Source organism: Eutrigla gurnardus (assembly GCF_963514095.1).
Source record: "Eutrigla gurnardus genome assembly, chromosome: 21".
Taxonomy (NCBI): Eukaryota; Metazoa; Chordata; class Actinopteri; order Perciformes; family Triglidae; genus Eutrigla; species Eutrigla gurnardus.
The window spans coordinates 6,239,084-6,264,705 of record NC_139932.1 but is presented as its reverse complement, the minus strand read 5'-3'; the positions used below and the strand labels follow the sequence as shown (position 1 = coordinate 6,264,705).

At 44.4% G+C, this 25,622-nt stretch overlaps 2 protein-coding genes across 3 annotated transcripts; one reads left to right on the top strand and one right to left on the bottom strand.

The window, feature by feature from the left end:
* Positions 1-1,199: 1,199 nt before the first annotated feature.
* On the top strand, positions 1,200-23,596 carry tmem110l (transmembrane protein 110, like). 2 transcript variants are annotated; one of them, XM_084038763.1, is made up of 9 exons: positions 1,200-1,639; positions 4,616-4,664; positions 4,972-5,067; positions 5,158-5,279; positions 6,293-6,405; positions 7,359-7,442; positions 7,967-8,098; positions 10,082-10,216; positions 23,582-23,596. In XM_084038763.1, the coding sequence occupies exons 1-8, from the start codon at positions 1,450-1,452 to the stop codon at positions 10,208-10,210; spliced, it is 915 nt and encodes a 304-aa protein (XP_083894889.1). In that variant the 5' UTR covers positions 1,200-1,449; the 3' UTR covers positions 10,211-10,216; positions 23,582-23,596. The 2 variants fall into 2 exon arrangements, with proteins under 2 accessions (XP_083894889.1, XP_083894888.1); XM_084038762.1 differs by lacking the exon at positions 23,582-23,596 and having other exon boundaries at positions 1,201-1,639; positions 10,082-10,355.
* On the bottom strand, positions 12,425-24,860 carry itih5 (inter-alpha-trypsin inhibitor heavy chain 5). Its single transcript, XM_084038759.1, has 14 exons — positions 24,488-24,860; positions 24,369-24,413; positions 23,610-23,773; positions 22,653-22,754; positions 21,730-21,998; positions 21,194-21,363; positions 20,742-20,858; positions 18,512-18,680; positions 18,014-18,323; positions 15,847-16,520; positions 14,908-14,961; positions 13,899-14,015; positions 13,435-13,812; positions 12,425-12,896 (listed from the first exon to the last, which is right to left on the bottom strand). Exons 1-14 carry the CDS (start codon positions 24,596-24,598, stop codon positions 12,637-12,639), a joined length of 2,940 nt encoding a protein of 979 aa, XP_083894885.1. The 5' UTR covers positions 24,599-24,860; the 3' UTR covers positions 12,425-12,636.
* Positions 24,861-25,622: the final 762 nt, after the last annotated feature.

Here is a 25,622-nt window from a genome sequence, read left to right as displayed (position 1 = left end):
TACAAAAATAATCCAATGACAATCTTTGTGGATTCATCCAAATGAAAAATCTCAACTATATTATTCAGACAAATCACAACATTTGTACATAACTATCTTCTCTCTAAATTGGCAAACTAACATTTTATAATTATTAATCCCATAACAACATCCTCTCCACCTCTATAACTGCGGTTGATAGACTCCGAATTTAAACATATAGGCTAAGTTACATCTTCACGTGAGGCCGAGATTTGCCTCGTGCGTGGGCCCCGTCGCGCGCATGGCCAAGTGACACGATCCAAAGTGCTCCGGAGGGCCTCGCGCATATTCTTCTGCTGCCATGAGCCGCACAGAGCTTCATTACAGAGCAACAGGAAGTCGGGTACATTTTACTTCAAAATAAATGCCTGTTAAACAGTCAAAATGGGAACAAAAGAATAGAAATAGTGTGCTTTTGGATCACATTTGAATGTTTTGTATATTATGTAAATTGGTATAAATCCCAAGCAAGACAGCAGCGTAAACACTTTCAGACAAACAATACAAAAGGAAACAGATATACTATTAGGCCTACTAAAATCAGATAGCCAACAATAGCCCAATAAGGGAAAACAGCTAAGAACCATCATTAACCATTTAAGAAAGTCTTGAATTTGACCAAAAGTATCACATTCTTTACATTTCTGTCGCAAACATAAGTGGTGAGAGCAGAATATCTAAATGTATTTCTCATCTCCGGCCCTACATGACTCCATATATGTTTTGTGATCTGTGATTAATAACAGATAACTGCAGTAGGCTTTCAAGGAAACTACTGGGTAACGGCTTTTCCTTCATCACCTAAAAAAAGACGTTATTACAATCTACACATTCAAAACCATGTTCAATAATCATCTTCTACCTGCCCATGAATGTTTTTAACAGGGCCTCCATGTTGCTTAATATCTGTCTACTATTTGATTTCCAATTTTAATTATTTAATAATAACATGACATAAAATTAACCGTGATCAGCACGAAATGACATTTTCTGCAAGATTGCTTCGTCTCTAAAAGATGTAAGTAGTAGGCCTACTGTGTGATATTTGCAGGTTACTAAAAACAACGTGTCGCCTGAAAGATTACAGTCTTTTGTTTTTCTGTCCCAAAGGAAACATGGACGCCTTTTATTTTGAAATCGCGGTTTTCACCGGAAGCTAGAGTTTCGGTTTTCCGCTGGTTGCTTGACAGTTAGGTGTTTCTTGTTGTCATAAACATGGACGTGAGTGAGATAATCGATTCTCTTGTTTGCCTTTGCATCACGGGTTGTTGCACCGGCGTTTGCACACGTTGACGGCGGAACTTTGAATCGGAACCCGGTAAATCTGGCGTTGTTTTCCCCGGAGTGAAGGAAGGTTAAGCCCTCTTTAGCCCACCGAGGGAGGACTTCTTTTGTCTCAAGCGTCCGTGTTGTTTGTGTCGCGTCAACATGGACCTGTACGGATACAGCGGGGTGTTCTTGGTGAAAAGGTTCCTGGACAACGACGTCTTTGAAATCACGAACATGTCCGACATCAACAAGGCGAACCCTCAAGGCTGCGATAACGGAGCTTTGACGGACCGGTTCGGCGTTCTGATCCAGGGACTCCTGGCTGTCATCGCGTTCAGCACGCTGATGTGTGAGTATTCTTGTGTTTTAAAACATCTTCATCACCACAGTCAGTTTGGGTTTATTCATGAGGATGTTCCGCGAGACACAGCTCGTCTTTAAAGGCTCACATTGGTCCACGTGGCGTGTTGTTGACGTTTGTTTTCGCAGACCCTCGTTTAGCTCGCCACCAAATTCCATTAAAAAGCATGCTAATTGAATACAGACTCGCCGTTCGGCAGAAAGTCCGACCTTCTTCGAAGACCTCTTTAATATTTCTTGCCTAATAAGTGTTCTCTATTAATTTCGGCATGAGATAGGTGATGTAAACTTAACATATCGCGAAGGAATGTCAGCTGTTTTGTCAATTGAAAGCCACAAACATCTTCCACGTCCTCAAAATACACAGCTGATGTGAATGATTGCTGATTATCTGTACACCGAATTTGCCCTTAAGACCCCAATGCATCATAAATAATACATTTTAAGGTTTTAACTTATATATCGAACTGTAAGCAAAGATGCATCACACATTGTAGAGTTTTTAATGGAGTCATGGTCTAAAAAAAAAAACCTGCCAATGATATACTGATAAAAATCTCAGCCAAATTCAATATTCAGCCAACAGAACAGACTTCTTCAAGGAATCTGTGATTGATTTAAACAGCCTTGTATTATCATTGTATGGGACGTGACCAACATCAGCCACGTTCCTAGTGGTTTGTTTGCCTGCTTTCACAGTGAAACAAGATAATCCTTTTACAGCGGATGTGCTCTGAACAATGGCTATTGACGACTACATAACTTGTGATTCTGCGGCAGCTGACTTGGAGAATGTTGGGCATCTTCCCACTTCTGCTGCAGCCGATGGGTACGAGTAAAATGGGAACACTTGAGCCATTTAGGAACCTCTTTATATGGTTTGTTTTAATGCAGACGCTCTCAAATCCCACCTCATGTCCAATGGTTTCCTTATGACTTACTGGATTACATTCAAGCTGTAGGTTTGTTTTTTTTCTGATCAGTTTTCCTTGAATATTCAGCATTGACTTTATTTACCCACCAGGTGTTTTTGTCCATCGGTTCATGAAAAATAAAGCAGTTTCTTCACATTTTTTAGCTAACTGGATTATATGTGCTTTATGTTAACTTTTGCCTAAATTCAGAGCCTGTGAAAATGCTTGTATTGTTAATTAACCCTTATGGGTAAATGCATGGATGCTGATATGGCAAAATGCTGCATGTAAATGACATAAATCCAGATCATCATTCATCATTTCACCCGTGTGACGGCGATGTAATTATGAGGGTGCTGTTTTGAAAGGTCACTGCCCGGTGGTGATCTTAGCGATGGGTTCAGAGCAGTTGAAGCCTGCAGCAGTGAAGTGTTGCAGAATTAGGCCAGGCATCGAGGCTGAGTGAGATCAATGAGCTCTAACCTCCACTCAGTTACTTATTAGTAGAGAAATCGATACCCCTCTCCTCTCCCTTTTTTCTCCCCCTCTCCTGTTCTCAGCTTTGCGCAGTGACTCATGTGTCATTCCTGGTCAAAGCACATGAATCTGTTAATATTTACCGCCACATTATTTGTGTGCAGCGGAGCATTTAAGAGCCCTTCGGCTATGATCACAGTGGCAGAAAGCCAAGTCAAAGCCGAGCCGAGCATCCCTCCACTGATCTGTGTTTAGAGTGCTCTTCCTCAAAGCTATTTTTGTGAGTTTCCTTCCATTGACTTGTCATCATTCCTTTGCTTAGATAAACCCCCGACCAAGGCCGCACATCCAGTACAGCAGCCAGAGTTATTCAGTGCAAAGCTGTGTGTTTAAAACAAACATTTGAGGATTTTTGTGAAGAGAAACGTTTGTAAGCCAATCAGAGCAAATTATGAGAAAGTGACGCTGATGTCATTAGAGTCACTGGTTTGTGCGATGCCTGTTTTTCAGAAGACTTAGGAGATAAATTTCACACACTTTAGTTCCACTTAATGCCATTTCTGTGTGTCCAACATTCCCACAGCCTCTAACGCTTTAGAAAATGCAGACCTGTAAGTGATTATTGTTATGATCATATCACGTGCTGCTTATTTTGGGGGATTTAACAGCTCCACTCTTTAGAGCCCAAGGGGACATCTTCATATAACTTGTGTTGTCAGACCTAGACCTAAATATTCACTTTACAATGATCTAAAATGGAGACGAGCGGCAAATCTTTACTTTTTGAGATGAAATCAAATGTTTTTTTATTTATTTATGTATTTAATTTTTATTTAATCAGAATATAACAGGTGTTAAATCTTTTTTACAAAGGGGGTACCGGCCAAGACGGCAGTTTCACCTCATAAAAACACACAACAGACAAATGGAAAACAAAATGCACATAAAAATGTAATTGCCACGGTAATATGTCCAAAATGTAAAAACACTGTGGGTTCTACAGATGACGAACCTCATTTTAATTGGCAGCTATTAATAGTAATTGCCGTCAGTAAAGAACCTAAATAATGATTGATTTAATTAGCAAAATTGATAATAGTTTCAGCCCCAAAACAATCCACTTGAAGTCACTTTAAAAGGCTTACAAAGTTAGAAAAAGTCCAGAAAAGTATGAATAATTACGCTGCGCTCCAAAGGCCTCTGCCATGACGCGTTTACAGATGTCAAACACGTCTGCAGGAAGCCTCGCTCCTGTTTTCACATGCCGAGTCACATTCTCTGACCTTGTTAGATGGTGAGATAGAGGAACAGTGGGAGTCTGTTCACCCTCAGCCCGGTGGGGAGGAACCAAGTGTTGCGTCGGTGTGAAAAAGAAGAAAAAAACCAGAGTTCATGTGAACGTCTGTGTTTCATCTGTCCTGGCTCCCCCTCTGCCCTGCAGCGCTGGGAGGGATGAGGCTCAGACGAGCTGCAGAGGAACCGTATCACCTGTTATTGTTTTGCAGGATAAACACAAGTTTAGTGGGAACATCATTGTTCACTTGAATGACTTTCTTTGGTTTTGTCTTTGGCAGTGAAGAGGTTCCGGGAGCCAGTAGGGATCAGACGGCCGTGGAGGATCTGGTCAGAAACGTTTCCTCTTCTCTTTACTCTCTTCTACACGGTCCTGACTGACATTCTTACATTCAACACACTTGCATAGATGAGCAAAAGGTCTATTAAAGTAAAGAAAATGTTGGCTGAATGAATCCTAATTCCTCCCAGGGAATAAACCTGGACTATAAAAAGCCTCAAATATCTCCTCCAACACTGGCCTGCTGGCTAGTCTGAATATTTCTTGTGATTCCTTGACATTAAGTATTCAATAAGACATTTGTAGACATGCAACACAATAAATCTTTTTTTTTTTTTTAAACCTGATCTTTTCCAGGTTTTTTGACACATCCAAGCAGGCCATCGGTGCCCTTTTCATCCACTTTGCCAACGTCTTCCTGTCCACGCTCACCGAAGAGGACCCATGCTCCCTGTGAGTTACTGATCAGCACACCACACAAAGTCTTGACCCGCCGCGGTCCGACTGTCTCACTCAGAAAGGCGGTTTCCCATTTTGCCCAAGGTATCTGATGAACTTCCTGCTGGACGCCATGCTGGGGATGCTGGTCATCTGGCTGGCTGTGAAGTTGGTGTCCAGACTGGTGGAGTACAAGCAGTGGACGCTGCTCATGTTTGGAGAATATGGTGAGTGGGACGTCGTCGCCTCTCTTTTGTCCACATGAAGTGCCTGATGAGTTGAGTTTGTGGATTTCCAAAGCTGCAGCTCTGGTTTCTGCCACCGGGGGGCGCTGGAGACTCACTGGAGGTAGATGGGGAGGAGAGCCAGCATCTCCAGCTGTAAAACATTCCCAGCGGCTTCAGAGGGGGATTATTCCACTCACTCGCTCTACTGTTGTCTTTTATTTGTTCCTTGTGTGTGTGAAGGAACATTTCATCAAAACAACTTGTGAGGCTGCTTAAGGTCTCCACCTCGCTCATCTTTTCTGATCAGGGTCGGCTTTATATTTGATCTGTGACTTCTTTCTTTCTTCTTTCACACTCTATGTCCACTTCCAGTCTCTGTGTCTGTCTCCTCACCTCTTCCTGTCTTAATGACAGACTTGTCCTCTTGTGTCTGCTGTGCTGAGACACCTGTGTGACAGACAGGTTGAGGTTTACACACAAGATGCATTACAAATTAAATCAAGCATGAAAATACATTCTTGATCCTGGACGTAGTAGTTCAAAGTATGAAAAGTTATTTCTTTGCAAGTTCGTATGCAGTATACTGAATGTGTCACGCAAATAATTTAGCATAGTACCACCAATTTGAGATATAGAAGAGCTAAAAATCTAAATAAATTAAAGTTATAAAAAAAAATCCCCAGGACAGAATAAATAATATAATAATATGCAATAATAATGCATGCTTTTTTCATAAAAAATAAGTTAATACTATAAAATTTGAATAAAATGAAGCACATTGAAATAAGGAATACAATCTTTAAATATAGCTAAAATAATATTTATATAATAATATATTATTATTATATTATATTAATAATCGTTTCACAAATAAAGTGTGAAAATGTGAGAGAAAACTACAAAATTTGCAATTGCGTATTTTTAGTCCTGTTTTAGATTTGGACCAGCACATGAAGACGAGCTGTGAACCCTTACATACTGACGTGTTTTCCTGTGGACGTCCTGTCCTCCAGGCGACCCTCCCCAGGCGGCAGCGTGGCTCGGCCAGTGTGGCGTCTACCTGCTCATCATGGTGCTGGAGAAAGGTGTGATCAGCCTGGTGCTGCTCGTCCCCGGATGGTCCAAAGTAAGGACACTGAGCTCGTGTTGCATTCTGGTCCGCTGGGAAAGATGGCATCCTGTGACATTTTCCTACATTTTTTCTGCCAAAAACACAGGCGGAAGTGGTAGATTATGAGAATACACCCTGCTTCACTTCACCTGAATCAGGTTTTCTTTTTTTATTGTGAGAAACAGAACATTTTTTGTCCAGGCCAACCAGACTCCAAAGCTATCAAGACTAGAGAGGGAAAATAAACAAGTGGAGGATAAAAAACAGTTTGTTCGCATGACATTGGGGTTCATATTTGTTTATTCAGAGTCTTTGTCATAGCAACAGATGCCCTTATACAGAATATAAAGGCGGGTTATGGTTTAATATCTTTTTCATCCATTTCCAGATAAGAGTTTTGTTTTGTAAATCTCTGGAGACCCAACTTTGTTGACACATTGCCTCTGGACTCTTTGATCAACTCTGATTATAAAGTCTGTCTTCCCATTTGGATTTGTTTTGCCAGAGCCATGTGAGGCAAAACAAAGGTTTTTATGAAACCATAACATGTTCTTTTTGAGATTCTAAGTTGAGATTCTAATGCATGATATTTTCAGCTCAGATTGTGTGAATACACAAGTGCACATTTATATAGAACAGCAAAAGAGTTAGTGTTTAATGACGTATCTGTTGTTGTGAAGAACAGATTAGTTCCACACGGAATCATTATCTTGAGAAATAAGGAACTAATAGTTAAAAGCATAAAAAACATGTGAGTTGATGCAAATATGTCAGCATTGTTGATCCCAAATGTTTTCAGATAATTTCTGTACCTAAAATGAGATGAATAGAGTGTTTAACTATGGGTTGAAATCACATTTCGATGGTGGTTTTCAAAAGCTCTTCATTGAAACAGTAGTTGGTTCATCTTCTTCCCACTCGACAGCGTTTTGAAGAAGCCGATGTTAACGTTCACTCTTGGTTTCCAGTTGCAGGAGGTGCTGCTCAGCTACATCGCCAACCCTCAGATGGAGCTGGTGCTGGTCATGCTCATCGTGCCCTTCATCGTGAACGTGAGCTAAACCTTCGCCACCTGGTCGCCACATTGTCTATTATTGTTAAAGGGATGGTCAGGATGTTGTATGAGGCGCTCGTCCATAGTGGGTATCAATCAATCAATATCAGTTTATATGGATGCTATATTTAGCCCTACCTTGCTGTTAGACTGGCCTTTTCTGTTGTCTATTCTCACTCCAAAGCCACCAGACTCCACTGACAAAGGCAGTACTTTTACCTTATAGAGCTTAAAGAAGGTTCTTGATGCACCAAAGTCCCACGATAACGCAATGTAAGCGATCGTTGACCAGCAGCCAGGAGGCTAATGTAGACTTAAACAGATATTGATTTAAATGTTTTTGGCTGCTACCCCCGTCCACAGCAGTACATTGCTAGTATTACTAGCTGGTACTCCTATCGGTTTGTCCAAACCATCTACTGGAGGCAACACACTGACTATGGATCAGCTCAATTAACCCCACTTAAACATTTGAAGGTGTCTTAAGAAGAACGAGTAACCCCTCTCTGGCTCTCCCCGTAGTCCATCATGTTCTGGGTGGTGGACAGCCTGATGATGAGGAAGTACAAGACGATGAAGAGCCTGGATGACTCCTGCGACAGCTCGGTGAAGAAGGCCGACTCGTCGCCATGGGCGACCGGCGAAGAGTCACGGGTGAGAGCCACTGACGCGTTAACGAGTAGCGAGCAAAGTGAACTCTGGTTAACGGCCGCTCAGCGTTTCTAGTCCCTGACGTAGTGAAGCCACCTGCTTCCTCTTAGAGATCATCTCCGTTCAGCTTGTTCAACTCTAATTGGGCATTGGTACAAACGGGATCAGATCCAAACTTCACTTACTTCTCTTTCCACGTTTGATTGTGTAAATTCCAGTTAGCATTAGCAGTTTATGAATGTTAATAAAACAGTCATAAGCCAAACGCTTGCTTACCAGAGCTCTGAGAGGAATCAGACGGATCCCATCTGCTCTGGAAGTGACTCACTGGCCTTTTAAAGGGATTACTTTTGATGTTATGAAGCAGTTTGCTGAAGCCAAACAGGAATGTGACTTTAAGATGTTAAGACTTTAATGTGTGTGAAAACGGGTGTTGATGGTGGATGCACCCACACGGTCACGCTGGGTGTCAACCGCACCTGTTGTTTTGGGGGGATGAGCACAGTGCAGACACACACACACACACACACACACACACACACACACACACACACACACACACACACACACACACACACACACACACACACACACACACACACACACACACACACACACACACACACACACACACACACGATCTAATGAGGAACAAACCCAGTCCAAGAAATACTGAGTCAGACCGTTCTCTCTGTCCTTCCTCGTTTCTGTTTGGATTCTGATTTTTCTTTCCACGTTTTAATCCACCGTGAGATCCGTTTTTGGATAAAAGTAGAGCATGTGCTATTTTGCTTTTGATGAGGTTTTGCAAATTCACACAACTCCCAAACGTGTTCTCTCGCTCTCCCCTTGTGGTCATCACTCATGCAGAGAATTTTCTCAGTTTTGTTTATGTAGCATTAACATCTTGACTTAAACAAACCTTAATGTTGTAACACTTTGTTTATAATAATCGAAGCATATTGTATTTCTAAATTGTTTTTTTAAATAAACTAGACAAATTTTAAAAAGTTTCTCGGATTTAAAGTAGAACTACAATAATTACATTATGGGTGTAATTGTTGGGGGTTCCACATACGTTTGGCCATGTAGTGGAGGTGCTTTTATTTTGTAATTTAGTGAATCAAAGAATATGTTCGCAGCCTTATTTGCTGGAATGTACAGACATGTACAGAGACAAGAAACACAGAGAGAGACATGGAGACAGAAGTCTGGCAAGAAGAAATCAAAGTGATCAGTCGAGAGCTGGTTTATCCAAGAAACTCAAAGTCCTGTCCTTGTTGTGTTCGGGGAATCCCTTTTTAATAGCCGCCATTTCTTTCTTCAGTTGAGATTTAACTGACAGACTTCAGGGCAAATGACTGCTGGGGTACTTGACCCCGGTGTTCAGTGTTTACCCCGCCCCTCCCCTTTGCTTTCCCCTGATCGTCTGCCAGGCATCCATAAATCAAGCCCTCTTGCCGGGAATAAAAGTGCCATTTAGGAGTGGTTTCCACGCGCTGATGTTGTGGAGAGTGGAGCGAAGCGGAGGAGGATGACAGATAGAGGGGCATTGACTTGGACGAGGTCTTGGTGGGGGTGCTGGTCGAGGCCGTCGTCACAATGCCTCCGTTGTGGCTGCTGTTGCTGACTCTGACATCAAGGTTACAGTGGAGATTTGCTAGTGACAAAAAGACACTGGGAGGCAGTAAAGTGCTCCCTGTCTTTACACCACTGGTCTTTATATCACATTCCCCACATGTCAAACCCACGCAACATTACATAAAGCATAAATACGGTGGTTTATAAGGCCTAAATGCTGCTCCTTTGGGACGTGAATCCCTGCTGCTGCAGGAGAACAGAGGGGTAAAGCGAGTAAACAGGATATTTTCCACTTTAGGCTGGGAATTCAGAGCTGAGATATTTCCCACATTTTTGCAGAGGATGCACAATCCAAACATTAAAACGGCCGATAACCTCTCGACCTTGTCTTCTGTCTTCTCTCAGGTCCTGCTGACCGTCGACACGGACACAGACGAGGCTTCAGAGGGGGAAGAAGAGCCCGCCACTGTGGGACCGGCCCCTCATGTGCAGTATTCTGGAGGACCGCTCAGACCCAGCTGGGTGGTGGTGTAAACCCAGGTGATGCTACCTCCTACTCGTCCATCCGCTGTCCACACACACACACACACACACACACACACACACACACACACACACACACACACACACACACACACACACACACACACACACACACACACACACACACACACACACACACACACACACACACACACAAGACACACACACACACACACACTCTCTCAAGATCCTGAGCACAAGCAAACCTGTCAACTTCTTGCAAACAAAGGCACAACTAAAGGTCACGTGACCCGTGAATGTGAACACTACAGCCTTAGCAGCCTCTTTATCTTCCTCAGCGTATGCATGTGATGAAGATGCATGTACATCAAATAGCATTTTGGTAATCAGAAGCTCTCACCTCGCTGCCTTCGCTCGCTGCGAGAGAACGTCAGAGAAGCCACAACTGAATGTGCGCTGAGGGAGGTTATTAAGGAGGGCAGAACCCACGGGGCAAAATGCACGGGTGGTAATGACAAAGACTGAAATCAATCTGTCTTCTCTGCACACTGGGGACTTCTGGAAATCATGCTGCTCTAAAGAGAGTCGTTTATGGTGTATCATATTCCAAAGAGCAGCAAGTGAATAAAGCATATACAAGTATATAGGTGCTCTGTCAAATATAATCACTTGAAATCCACCTTTTTATTTAAGGTGTAATTATAGTCATTCCGGCGATTTCTCCCTCTGGCTGCTTATTTCAACCTTGAAAGACGGTTAATGGTCTGATTTTTTTAAAGCCGTGCATATATGCTGCAGTCACGACGGAGCAAACGTGTTGAAAGCGGTTACAATCGTTACATGGAAAGGTTCACATATATGTGGGCAGGAAATTGGTTCATGTCAAGGTGTAAAGGACCAGATCACACTTCTGCAACGATTTTAATATTTGGTATATACGATGGAGTCACTGAGCAGATTTTCAGAATAATGTCAGAATATTTTGAGTAAAATGTGTAAATGTCGAGGAAAAGTTACCAATTTTAAGAGAAAAAGCTATAAAGACTAAAGTCTTAATGTCATGAGGTAAATATCATATTTAAGGGGAAAATCAGTCTGAATATCTCTCATGTCTGTACGGAAAACATGAAGCTACAGCCAGCAGCTGATTAGCTTAGCATAATGACTGGAGACAGGGAAATAACATACCCACTAGCACCTTTTAAAGCTCACTAATTAACATTTGATATATTTTGTGTTTTATCCGCACAAAAAAGGGTAAAAAAGGCACGTTGGGGTTTCACAAGGATTTACACGGGACTATTTCTCAGCGGGGAGCAGTGACTTACTGAACTTCCTACCTTTTGTTCAGAGCGAGGCTAGCAGGTTCCCCCTTTTCCAGTCTTTGTGCTAAGCTATGCTAACCATCTCCTGGCTGTCGCTTCATATGAATGGACGGATATCAGAGTGATATTGATTACTATTCCTTTTTTTTTTTAAATGATCACATCTTCGCTCATAACATTAAATGTTTTCTTTTCTCAAAATACTGCTGTTATCAAAATCTCCCATTTTTGTAAAAATGGCCCTAATACTCATAGTAATGCTCTGTGGCAGATCATATAGTAGCTGTGTATTCAACTTTTACAAGTTATGGCACATGTATTTTATTTATTCTTTTTTATTTCATGTATTTCTCTTTATATATTATGGTCCAATCTGTGGTAACGACGTTGGAATAGGATGTTTTTAATGAATATGAATGTCTCCGCCGAAGGGCTACAGTTTGACGAATTTCGTCTCTAATGTTTTTATTTTGTATTCCAATGTCTCTTGTGTATTTTTTTTTTAATAAACCCAATCATGAACATGTAGATGAAAAGGCTTCCTACCAAATGTATCTCTTTAATCTGTGCTATGAATAAAGATGATTGACACATGAGCTGGTGTTTGGTGTTGAATTCCTGCGGCGGCCGGGGCGAGGCAGCGCGATGACAGACAACCTCAGCGGGGACCTGGCCAGAGCACACCTGTGTGGGCGGGGCCAGCAGCCCTGTGACCTCCAGCTGATGACAGGGAGCACTATGGAGCTGTGTGTGGGGGGTGTATTTGTGTGTTGGGTGTGCATCTAGTCATTGGCGCTGGGGCGTTCGTTAGCGGCGTTGTGTCTCCGTGGTGACCAGGTGTGATCCTCAGCTCGAGGACTGAGTTTGAGACATGTTGTTTTAGAAAACAACCTTCAACATGTGGGTTTGAGTGTTTTATTTACAACGTCAAAATTATTGTAAAAAATAATACATATAATAGACAATTAATTTTCATTAGAAATAGTAGAAAAAAATATATACAAAACGAGCAACTGAAATGTGAAGGTGAGGCGTGTGACCCTTTGGGACCTGCTGGGATGCGGTCTGGCTACAGAGTAAAATGAGTCGTGGCCACATGAATGCTTCAGTTGGGTTCAGTTCAGTCTGGTCTCACACTCTGTTGGTCCCGTGTGGCCAGTCCGCCGTGTCGAACATGTGCGACATCAAATAGTCCTCGTACTGTCCGTCGATCAGCTTGGCCGCGTTGTTCCGGGCGAACCAGCAGTCCACGCTCTGGGTCCCGCTGTAGATCCTCCTGCTCTTCTGGACCACCGCCACCGAGCGGTCCTTCACCTTCAGGACCGAGGAGGGCTTCATGTCTCCTTGTGCAGGAAGCTCTGCCAGCCCCACCTCCTCATACAGGAACTGACCTGAAAGTAGACATGGATCACGCTTATCTCAGTGGCCATCAATGGCAGAGAGTCACTAAGTCTCCATCCCGGCAACTTTCCCCTGATTATAGTCCACTCACCAAAACCCTGGAGTTATCCTTGAATACTTACTTGAACCAAATGCTAATAAACTGAGGAGAAGGATCCTTCCACACCACAGTGAAGTGTTTCTCTGGTGTTCTATGGGCTCAAAGGAGCTATTGATCAAGAATAAGTGTTTAACTACTGCCCAGATTACCCTTTAGATTTGGATGTATTGAAAACAAATGGCTGGATTTCCATTAAAATTCTCTGTGAATATGAATGATCCCCATAAGATAATCAAGTGTGTTTTTAATGACGACCTGACATTTTCTCGAGTTCAACCTTTGCTTTAAAATGACAGATTTACATGAAGCGTCATGCTCCACATGAGACAATGAATACTGTTGTTGCTTCTAGTGGCTGATAGAGGGGTTTAGTTTGCAGCTTTAATGACAGATAGGAATTTCTCCTTGAAACCCTCATTAACACTTACCCAGCAGGCCGTGGCAGTAATGCGACAGCCCCTTGCTGTTACCGATGTAGAAGCCCAGATGGTCCCTCTGGTAGGGGGCTGGGTTCTTGTACTGATGCAGCAGGATCACGAACATGACGTTGCCTCCGACCGTCACCGTCACGTTGGACTTCCCCACAATGGACACCGACAGGACGCCGCTGTCCACCGTGACGGTGGAGTGGCATGGCAGAACCATTCGGTCCCGCCCGTCCAGGATGACCTTCTTGGGCGTCACCTCGATGTAGGCGCGTCGGGGCAGATCCACCACGATGGTGATGGTGCTGAAATAGGTGCGCTGCTGCTTGTGGCTGCCTGGCGGTGCTGGGGCGCCGATCAGCTTCCCGTTCACCGTCACACCTGACGGAGACACGTGACATTAACAACACACCCACGGTGTGAATGATCTGGATGTGAAATGAGGGTTTTTATGATCTGTGTCTCACCAGAGTGCTTGTGGTCAGACACCAGGCGCAGGACGTGTCCAGGTTCACCGTTGATGTTGAAGCACACGGTCAGTTTGCTGAGAGGGAACTCCACCACAAAGTGGGGGTCGCCATCCGCTGAGACGTTCAGAGGTGAGCAGGGGGAGAAAAACAAAGACACTTTACCAAGCGACTTCCGACAGCATCATGTTTATGTTATGTGACGGTGTAGAGCAGTGATTTATAAATCAGATGGAGGAAGGCAGTTTTATGGCTGATTCTGACTAAATTTGACAAAAAAAAAACATAGAAACAAACACAAGAAAATGTTTTTAAATTTGGTATTCATCACCAGAATTGGATAACTGGCACCTTGCCATTATGTAAGGAAGTCAAATTTACATTTAGCTGGTGTCTCTTCCGGCTGGTGAGAACCAGTGAAGATGAATAGAGAGCAGCGGTAATGAGGGGGTCATTAGCCCTCGCTAACCGCCTCTGATGGGCTCCCTCTCTTTACTGTAGCACACAAACATCCACGGCTCCTCTCTCCACTCGGCCACTGTGTGTGTGTGTGTGTGTGTGTGTGTGTGTGTGTGTGTGTGTGTGTGTGTGTGTGTGTGTGTGTGTGTGTGTGTGTGTGTGTGTGTGTGTGTGTGTGTGTGTGTGTGTGTGTGTGTGTGTGTGCGCGTGCGTGCGTGCGTGCGTGCGTGTGTATACTTGGATGTTTGAAGTGTCACGTAGCACTTGTGTCGGTATTTCAATTAGACCCTATGTGTTCTTTCCTCTTGTCAGGTTGCGTTCAGAGACATCACTCAGACTGTCTGACAAACGTCCAAATTACAGGCCGCCCACACCGAGAGAGGGAGAGTCTACTGTACGCTCCCCCCTCTCCTTTCTTTCAAGTCTCCTCGTCGGAGCCTCGTAACCACGACGTATACATGCTTACACTATATAGGTTTGAGATGCTATCAGATGAAACGGGCGACGGGGATCTCCAACTGTTTACAGGAGGCACAGAATGTGGACTCACCTGATGTTTTGGAGACGGTGATGGACTTCTTGACTGGTTGTCTCTCAACTTTACCTGCAAGGAAGAGAATATTTATTCTATACTCATATTTTTACCACAACAAAAACAAAATGTAGCTACAGTATATAGCAGGAAACAGCAAACCATGCTAGCAGTAAAAGGAAACATGCTGTTCACCTACGTTCCACAAAGAACTACACCTTCATTTACATGAACAACAAATGTTAGCAGCTAACCGTGCTAGCAACAAGCTGTTTATGGCCACGTTTTGTGAATGTCCACAATTATTATTATCCAAAATATAGTTCAGTAAACAGCGTCTTCGTTGCTAGCTGTTTGCGTTGTCATTATGTTAGCAAGCACAGCTGTATGCAACAAAACGGCTACACACACGCAATTCTATTTATTTTACTATATTTTAGCAAGAATTTTGTACTGTATGCACTTTGTTGAAGTGGGTTATCGTATGAGAGTGGAATTAGAAGATCTAGTGGACATCGCGATGCTTCTATTTGGCCATGGTTATAGTTGAATCCATTGTTACGGTTGTGAATCCAGGCACAACACATTCTCGCTCCCAACTCACCAAGAACTGACGCTCGGTCAGTAGCCCTCGGTATTGGTTATTAGAACTTTTGGGATAAACCCCTCCGCTTGCACTAATCAGGCTTCCACACACTTTGGTTAGTTGAAAGCCATCACATACAGCAGCTAAAGTGGGCCTCAATGTGTTAATTTCCGATGCTGAGGGGCCCTAACTGAGTATTTGATAAGAGTGAGACTGCAGCTGCCGTCTTTGTATTTGATACATGGAGTACTCGATGGACTATTATTTTGAAGAAGGTGTATAGGTTTCAATCCCACTATCAGTTTTTGTCCTTGTGGACTTTAGACCGTTTAGACACCCTCTACACCCAAACCTAGGAGACGCGACCTCACCAATCATGTTGCTCTGAGATGAAGTCTGGCTTCCCGGCTTCCCGTCGGCTTTCTGTTCCCGTCTGTCCTCTGTGTCGCCTGGCAGCTCATTGGCAGTTGAGACAGCTGACGGGGGGATGGTGGGCGCCGGGGCCATGGTGCCGTCGGCCATGACCTCGGGCTTCTCCACCACCAGGTTGGTGAGCGGGGTGAGGAAGTGGTAGGTCAGAGACAGATTGGTGGCCTGCTGGATGTGGTCTTCCCTCTCCCTGCTGGTTTGGCTGCGGAGCCGTGACCGTAGCCCCTCCTTGACGCTCAGGAAACCCCACACGCGTTCCACGAAGTCCTCCGCTATAGAACCCAAAGCCACTCCTAATCCCTGCGCGACCCCTGACCCCGGAGTCTTAGCTCCTGCCGCCATCGCCGCCTTTGCTGCCCCCACGTGTTTCTTGGTCTCCGTCTGCCGTTGCCGCAGTGGGACGTCCGTCTCCAGGATGAGGCTGCGGTCGTTGTTGCTGGCTGTCACCTGGACGTGGAGGGACTCTGCCGTGCTGTTGGACAGCTTGCCGGCAATGACGATCTCAGAGCCGTTGAAGTAGTTGGTGAAGAGATGCTGCGTGACGTACTGGACGGCGTCCTCGGTGTAGTTGATCCGTATGTCAGACAGCAGAGGAGTTCCGATCTCATCGTAGAACCTGAAGAGGAACGGAGAGACATTGCTTTCTGAAGTGACCTCGGTGATCTGTTCTGGTTTTTCTCTTGGCAGGATGACATTGTTTGATGACATCACTCACATGCCCCCCCAAAATTTTATTGCAAATTTTTTAACAAGAATCGTGGTTATTATATCCTACCTTTTATAGGAATTTACTGTAAATTGACTTGAAACTGAATTTAAGGATTCTATATACTCTTTTCTTTTAGCAGCTCTCATGCTAATTTTTTGCCAACATTGCTAAAGTGCCTAAGTTGTTCACTTTCCCAACTCTGGAAATATGGCCGCCTGGTCTTTGGACCCGTGCTTTAAACATGACGCTCAAAGTTTCCTTCTGCGTCGGACAGAGATGCCGTTTGCTCTTGTTATTATTATTAAGCGTTATTTCACATTGCTTACTTTTTCTTTTTTACATTATGTACACAACATCCAAATCTGACATCTGCCTATCAGATCACCATTCAGTCACACGTTCAATGCCTTTGCTCAAGGGCACATCGGCGTGTTATTACAGGTTTCATCAAATGTCTTAGTTATTCAAACAGAAAACCTTCCGGCTATAAACGTGCTTGTCTAACCTCTCAAAGCAACTTCCACCCACTTCAGACTATGTGCACACATTCATAAAAGAGAGTGTGTGTGTGTGCGAGTGTGTGTGTGTGTACGAGTCCTCTGTCCTGTCCTTGTTATCATGCCGCAGTAAACCTCCTCACCTCTTAACCAGCGTGTTTGTTCAAGCAGGCCGAGGGCTATTACCTGTTAACCCCACATACATACTCAGATGCAGGTTTCACAACACGCACACGCACATTCTTGCTCTACTGAACAAACATCTTGTGTGTCCGAGTGCAGAAGAGAGACGGAGTACGAAACCGGGTTGTGTGTAAAGGAGAGGAGAGAAAGAGGGCGGCCGAGTTGATTAAAGAGGTCTGTTGTCAGCACCGTCACATTTGCGGTCGTCGTTCCCTCGTAGCTTGATGAGAGATGGAGGGACGTGTCGGAGGGGGAGAGAGGAGGGATTAAGGAGAGCTAATTGCTTAATAAGAGGCGGATTATCCACATATGAAGGGGGATTTTGATAATAATTACTCTTAAACTCATAAATTAGGAATTCCTTGTCTTTTTATTTCATGGTGGAAACACCTGATGTAGTTGGTTTTAAATAGCTAAATGCTGGAATGAACAAATACTTTCATTATGTCAACATTTTGGCCAAATCTTTTTTTTTTTTTTTAATGGTTCAAGCCAGTTGCAATAAAAAAAAAAAAAAAGAGAAATAAAAAATCTCACTTTATTACTGTTGCTAGATGGTAATCTTGCACAGTTTTGGACCACGACAGGTGTAATTTGAGTGTAAGACATCTACAGGAGGAGCAATTCCGGGATTGGTCACCACTTTTAGAGATCAAACATGTACAGGATATTCCATCAACATACTGACTGGATTGACGACCACGGAGAGGACGCTCTTACCCTTTGAGCATCGCGCTGGCGTCGGCGTCCTCGTGGATGCGTCTCATCATCCCACAGTTTTCCAGAGCCATGCGCTCCAGCAGCCGGTAGTCCACGTCGTTCCCCATCCCGATGGTGAAGATGCAGAACTTCTCCTGCACGGCGGAGCGAGTGTTCCCCAGGATCGCAGTGGACTGGATCTCCCCGACCGTGGGCCGCCCGTCCGTCAGGAATATGATGAGGGAGACGCTGTTTGGTCTGGCATCCGGGCTCACGAGGTAATCACGGAGCAGAGAGGAGCCGGTCTGGATGGCTCCATCAATATTTGTACCTGTGGTGAGGAGACATCAGGATGTTATTGAGCTTTATGGATTTTATTCCTGTTGGATAGTGTTATTCAATACAGACAACCGTTCTCTAGACCTTTTCCAGACCTGGAACCACTTTCCAGAAAAACAACAACAAAATCAGAATGGAACTGGAACTGTGAAGAAGACCATAATGGTAGAAATGACTCGCCTCCAGTGGGCACCAGCATGTAAATAAACTTTTTGGCGTCTCTGATGTTGAGGGGCGTCACCGGGACGAGATTCGGCTGCCAGACTTTGAGCCGATTGGAGAAGCTGACGAAGTTGAAGTGATCGCCGGGTCGCAGATCCCTCAGAATGGTGAACAGAGCATCTTTAGTCTGAAATGATTTCATCTTCTGTCAATCTCACTTAGAAAACAAGACTAGGGTTTTTGAAACTGACTTTCTTACAACAGATGAATGTAAAAACTCTTTTCACTCATTAGTTGGAAACAAAATCATTTCATCAAACACACAACCCCACCCATGAATCCAGCCCAGGAGTGTGGAGTCAAAAATGTGTTAAAAAGGGAAGAGAGCTTGTTAATCTGAACACGTAATGGTGTGTTTTTGTTGTTTTGTATCTATCCATCAACTTCTTGCATACTAAAGTACCTTATTTTGGAGCTTGGTAGGTGTCGAATGTGTTCTTCATGCCATTTTTATGCATCATTTACAAAACGGAAACTGTGTAATCCTGGCATTGATGCTGACAGAATACATCAGAAACATTTTCTAGAGAAGTTTTCTTTCTTTTCCTCCAAGAAAATTAAGTTTTTAGCTAACGTAAGCTTGATTTTTCTTTCTGAAGAAACATGACGGATTTCCATGGAACTTGTTTGAATCACAGCAGGTTTTGGCCATCTGCTGATGATTGAGCGTTATCCTTTGTAATCATTATTACCTCCCCAAGGAGGTTAATGACTGAAAGAATGAGATGGCCGATACAAGCAAACACGTCTTTGTCTGAGCCTCCTCGGTATGGTGGCTGGGCTCAACCCTAGAGACAGGGTGAGGAGCTCATACATCTGGAGGGAGTTCGGGTGGAGCTAATGCTTCTTCATGTCATCTGATCATCAGGACGCCTCCCTTTAGAAGTTCTCCATCGCCTCCAACTGGTAAGAGCTCCTGAGGTGGACCCAGAGCACGCTGGAGGGATCATATATGTCGTCTGTCCTGGAAACGCCTTGAGCTGGGGAGAGGGAAATCCTCTGCTTCCCCACGACCCAGCATTAGTATCTTTGACCACTTTCTAGTTCCCTTTGAATGTGTCTATGTAAGGAGATAGACGAGCAAAAGTACGTTGACTTCTGGAGCTTCCCAGTGTCCTCATCTCTGCAGCCCTCTGAGCGTAGGTGTGATATATAATTTGGCACTGTCTGTGCCTATGAGCTGTAGCCTATACAGCAGGGGTCAGAACCACACTGAAACCCTCTATTGTGGAGCCACATCAAAACACACTTGTTGTTCTGTTCCTGCAGCCCGCTGGGGGTTGGCGATGGGTGGGGGGGTGGCTCAAAGGGTCGAGGGTGCTGTTGTCTAGAAAGTTCCATTACCCCATAGACACTGACCTTCCTCCCTCACAGCATGGCCTTGTGCTGTATGTTTCCACTTTTCTTTCTGACTGAAAATCTGTTTCTGTACTCATGGCAGCTGTAGAGATCAGCTCGGGGTCCGGCTGAGGGGATTATCACGCTATTGCAGATGGAGGATACTGATATTCCAGTGTGGGAGTGAGGAGGTGGGGTATCAGGTTTCCCATCCGATACAGCCATTGAAATTCTGCTTCAAATCAGGGTAAAATGCTTTGCATGGGAAGCAAAAATGTCCTCTGACACACTCTGGAAAAGTAAGAAGTTCATATCTGGTATTTCTGGCACAAGGTGGCACTTTTAGCTGCATTCGTTAAAACTTTAATGTGAAAATAGGCTAAACTTAGCCTGCATCCAAACTTGTTGTTGCAGCAGATAAACAGGCCCAATCACTGGGTTCTAACCAACTAGTGGGAAGTTCAGGTATTTAACCTCTTGGAGGGAGAGGCATGTAACTCCCAGACCTACCCAGCCCTCAATTGTAATTTGAGTTGTTGGAACTTTGGGGGCCAAGTGGGTCCTGAGCCCACCCAGCCAAACAGTGAACTGTTTACAAGGGTGTAAATTGGTGTAGGAGACCTGTAGATCTACACGCTTGGCACACAGGAGAAGGTTAGGTTCTGGGTTTGTGTCCTATTCTGTCAATTTGGCAAGAGTAAAATCCAAACCTTTCTCCTGTGTAGGAGTGGAAACCCTGTACAGAGGAAGGTCGCAGATACTATTTAAAATGCCCTTAATTAGGAACACATTCCTGCAGCTTTAACTTCACCACTGTATTCTAGATATCTATGATAGTGTGGTGCTGTACCTGTTTGATCTTTGTCCCCACCATGGAGGCGCTGGTGTCGATCACAAACACCACATTCTTGGGAACGACCGGCAGGTCTTTGGGTGCAAAGTAGTGGACGAAATGGCCGTTTAAAACCTGGCAAAGAAAAGAAAGGTTACAGACAGCAACAGGCAGTAGTTTGCGTGCGATTAGCAAAACATAGTTTGGTTCTGGAGACAGACAGAAGAGTTTGGCAGCGGAGAGGCTTCGGTGGCAGCAAACCAGAAAAATGAATCACTAACAGGTGTGTGTGTGTGTGTGTGTGTGTGTGTGTGTGTGTGTGTGTGTGTGTGTGTGTGTGTGTGTGTGTGTGTGTGTGTGTGTGTGTGTGTGTGTGTGTGTGTGTGTGTCCAGTTGGATGGGAAATGTATGTGCACACTATGCAAAGTATGAAAAGGAATGCTCTCGGTCATGAAAAGCTCATATCTCACCTGAATGTCTCCTATCCCCATGTCCCTCTGCACATCGTAGCGGATCACAAAGTCTCCCAGGATGCCGTTGGTGGTGATCTTGGCCTGTTGGACGATGTTGGGACTGAAGGTGATCTTGCAGACATTCTTTTCCTTTTTGATCGCCGTGGTGACGGGGAGCTCGAGCTTGGCTGAAGGACAGAGACAGGAAGTGTGTTGGTGTTTTAACTGGAAAATTGATCTCTGAGCTGGACTGAGATTCTAAACAATAGTTGATGATATTTAGAGTTATTCATCCCATTTTGGGGAATATTTGTTTGCAAATGCATGTTGGTAAAATCTAAGATCTTGAATGATTCCTTTAGAAATGCTAATTTAAAGTTATAATAACACATCAATATACATAAAACAAATGGGATGAAGGGAACAAAAAGCACGCTTAAAAAGAGAAGAAATACATACATATGATTTATGTACAACATAAACAGTAGAGAAAACTAAGAAAAATCAGAATGAAAACAAGTATGTGATCAAATGAACAGGATGTATCTGTGAACCTGGCGTCTTGGCTGCAGACCCGGTTGAGGGCTTGGTGCTCCTGCCGTTGCGGAGCGGCAACACCTGCAGGTCTGTGAGGGGCGAGTGGTCCACGATGGTGACGTCCAGGCTGAGGCGGCTCACCAGCTGCAGCGGCCGGAGGCTGGTCACGTGTTCGTAGCGTCCCAGCCGGCGCTGCAGAAGCTCCTCGTAGGTCAGCAGGAACACGGCCCGGTTCCGACCCGGGATGCTGGCCGCCATCCTGAACACCTCCACCTCCGGCTCGAACCTGGAGGGGGGGGGGGGGGGGGGGGGGGGTGGTGGGAGGAAGAGGCCACTTTAATGCCAGTACAGCCTTCTCCAAAGCTCAGGGTCACCAGATTGGCTGAAATATGGAGGTCAAATAAACTGAGCAGCAGCTGTAAAGAAATAATGTATTATCATTATTGTTATTAAATGTAGAAGAGAGAAGGAGAAAACAACACTGGATCAATTATGACGGAGGAGAGGAAGGTGGAGCAGTCCATGAAAGTGGTGATATCATGACTTCCACTCCAATCCTCTCCTTCCTCCCTCTCTGTCCTTTCACAGCGGAGTCAGTGAATCACCAGATCTCATTTCATGAAATGTCACTTTTCATATGACAGCTGGAAAGGTGATGTCACTCCTTCCACATGTGGGCCCTCGGGTCGCCCGTTTAGACGGCGCTCCTCGCCCTCGGAGCATGAGGAGCGATGAGCTCGTGTCGGACGCACAGAACACACTCCCAGTCTTTGTGGCCGTCTGGCCGGGATGTTATCAATCTCTGTTTGCAAAATAGGAGCATGCGAGGGCTGCTGTGTAATTAGGAAGAGACGCCACACACACACACACACACACACACACACACACACACACACACACACACACACACACACACATCACTCTCAGGTTTCTTTCTTACCTTGCATCACCTGACTCTTTGTTCCTGGCTTTGCCGTTGTCCTGCTTGACCCTCTTTCCCTTCGGCCTGACCTCGCTCTGGTAGACCCGCCCTCCAATGATCCTGGTTCACGGGGTCAAAGGTGGAGGGTTAGAGCGGGGCTCGTATTCAGGACCACCTATTGTCACGCTTCAACCGGGTTTTCTCACACAAAAAAAGACATTTTGGGGGCAAAATACTGTTGTTACCTTTTTATGATTACACATGAATGAACTCCCGTCACTGTGTGTGTGTGTGTGTGTGTGTGTGTGTGTGTGTGTGTGTGTGTGTGTGTGTGTGTGTGTGTGTGTGTGTTTTAACAGCAATACTAAAGTGATGTTTTGGTGTTTTGGTGAAGTGGGAACTTTGCTGCCGATAAAGTTTATTTTATGGCTTAAAAAATAGATTTAGGTAGGCCTATTGTATAATTTTCTTTCCATTTTAATCATGTCTTATAATACGTTGTTTGATTATATTCATTGAAATGAGTCTGAGCATCTTAACAGGAACCTGTTAGTAGGCTAATTGCAGAGCGATGTTCCCAACCTGGGGGCCGGGCCCCTCATGAGAGGCCCGAGGTAAAACTGAGGGGCCACAAGATGATTTAAGTGCCTCGCCTCTAACTGAGACACCTGTGATACAGGGTCCTTAAAAGATTGTTTAATTTCAGAGAAACGTGTTGGGAACTTCTCGTTCAATCCTCCTTTGAGTTTGTGAGTTTTATTTTCTAACATCTGTTGGAGTTTTCATGTTCCTCGGTGACTTCTATAAAACATCTCGTTCTACCCGCTGATTTCTGTTGTTGTTTCGTGTTTTATGATCCTAAAAGAAGCCAAGTTCCCTCAGGCAACAACTTGCGTAAAATCCCAAATGGATCCTTATCACGGTTATTGTGATTTTTCCACCATCAGAGCGTTTGTGTCGCAGGTCGGCTCTTACATGGTGAAGTTGGAGACGTAGGCACCGGCGGGGATCTGGAAGTGGAAGACGCCCTCGGCGGCGGCGGAGTGCCGGTTGAGCATCGCGCAGTGCACCGCGGTGAAGGCGTAGCGGGAGATGATGGTGGTCTTGATGGAGAGTTCCTGGATGTGGGGTTTGGTCTCCTGCGGGGGTAACGTTGAGACACACTTACTGCAGAATAACCGCACCTACATATGAGCTGAGAACTTGGAAACGCGGCCCCGCCATGCGTACTGGATATGTAATATTGATTAGCCAAGATTGGTCATGCCCTGGATTTTCCCATAGTTACAATCACCAAAACAGAGGCCGAGGAATCTGTTCCCATGAGCTCAGATCCAGTGGATTACTGATGATCTGGCACATCTGCGCGCTTTGGCGGATCTCCTGCGCGTCACGCCCAAAGCGCACACGTTCAGGGTGACAAACGCTTGTAAATAACAGAAAGTAGGTCATGACTTCTTGGTCGCTTTTTAAAAATATGATGCTCTGTTGGACCAAATGTTTTCTTAATGGTGAGGTCAGCTGACCGTGAAGTCCCAGAGGATTGGCAGATTCATGTGCCTAAAACGCCAGGCTAAGACGGTGAAACGAACCATTTAAATGTGTTTTTTCCTTTCCTTTACTGGTGATATCATATTAAGTTTGACGCAATTTACGCAACTTTACATTTAACCTCTAAATATAGCCTAAGGATCAAAATATGAATACTAACAATCTTCATAGGTTTGACCTTACCTTGGTGAGTAACGTTTTGACCTGCCGTGGGACCCTGCGTGGCGCCTGTGAACAAGACAGAGGAGTCAGATGTAGATCCAAACAGCAGAATGTGCAAACTCCTCTTTTAATCTTCTTACAATGTCTAAGTCAAAGTCTGCGAGGTCAGCGTCATCTCCAAACTGGGATTCCTCCAGTTGCCCCAGTACAGTCGGGTTGGCGCACATCAGCACGGTCAGCAGCAGCAGCATCTTGCAGTCACTTCTCGGGTACAACTCAAAAAGATGAATGGGACATTATTCCCAGCGCGCAGAGTCTCCGAGTCTCCGTCCGCAGCAGAGTGACCGGACGCAGCGCGACGCGCAGCGAGGAGAACGACCCGCCCCCCACCGGAGGAGAGGGATGCGCTGTTCGCAGCCGCGCCGCTGGATGAGTGGCAGCTGCTGCCGCTGCCGCCTTCAGGGGGGGTCGGAGTATTAGCAATTATGAGTTAAACTCAGGAAAAAGTCCCCAAAATGTCCAATGTATCTGAAGCCAGCGAAGTATTACATGCTACCAAATTATTATTACCCATGTATTCATGGAAGAGGATTTTAGTGTGCTTGGTTGAGGTGGAGCTCAGTTTGGACTGCAAATTATTAAAATAAAAATAGAGGAAAAGCAGCAATTCTTCACATTTGTGAAAATGGAACAATTAAATGCTTTTCATGAAAAATTATAATAATATTTCATAAACTCTGCATGCCTTTTGTATTAAAGAAATCTTACGTTTTAAAGTAACTTAAGTTTCTAAATGTAGTGGAGTTGAAGTATAAAGTGAAGTAAACCAATTTTTTTCTACCATCACTTGTTTGTTTTTCTCAACATTTAGTCAGATTTGACACAAAGAGCACGTTTGAAAGGAGCGTGTCCTACTAGTAATCACCACTAGGTGGCTGACATGAACCTGTGATTACATTAGTCTGTAGTTAATTCAAAATGACCCCCATGTTTGACATTCAGCTGGTGACTTTGTCCTTTCTGAATCTTCAGCTTTAATAGGTTCTTAAAATATTGTTTTATTTGTATTTGACATATGAAGAATTATGCTCAGTTCTTCTTCACAGTTCTTTTTCACAAGGAGCACTTGAAGGCAGCATGCCATTACGATTAACCGACCTTTAGCTGCCTCAAATCTCACCTTGGTTCCATGATAAATAATATCAAAGAAATTCACCTGTAATAACAATTTAAACTGCATATGGCATAGCCCTCTGAACAAAGGAAATATGTTTC

Coding starts and splice junctions, on each gene's coding strand:
- itih5 (XM_084038759.1), bottom strand. CDS start 24,598: ATGCTGCTGCTGCTGACCGTGCTGATGTGCGCCAACCCGACTGTACTG. Junction 23,774..24,368: donor TCAAAACGTTACTCACCAAG/GTAAGGTCAAAC, acceptor TTACCCCCGCAG/GAGACCAAACCCCACATCCA. Junction 16,521..18,013: donor GCCAGCGCGATGCTCAAAGG/GTAAGAGCGTCC, acceptor GTTCCTCTTCAG/GTTCTACGATGAGATCGGAA.
- tmem110l (XM_084038763.1), top strand. CDS start 1,450: ATGGACCTGTACGGATACAGCGGGGTGTTCTTGGTGAAAAGGTTCCTG. Junction 6,406..7,358: donor TCGTCCCCGGATGGTCCAAA/GTAAGGACACTG, acceptor CTTGGTTTCCAG/TTGCAGGAGGTGCTGCTCAG. Junction 8,099..10,081: donor CGACCGGCGAAGAGTCACGG/GTGAGAGCCACT, acceptor GTCTTCTCTCAG/GTCCTGCTGACCGTCGACAC.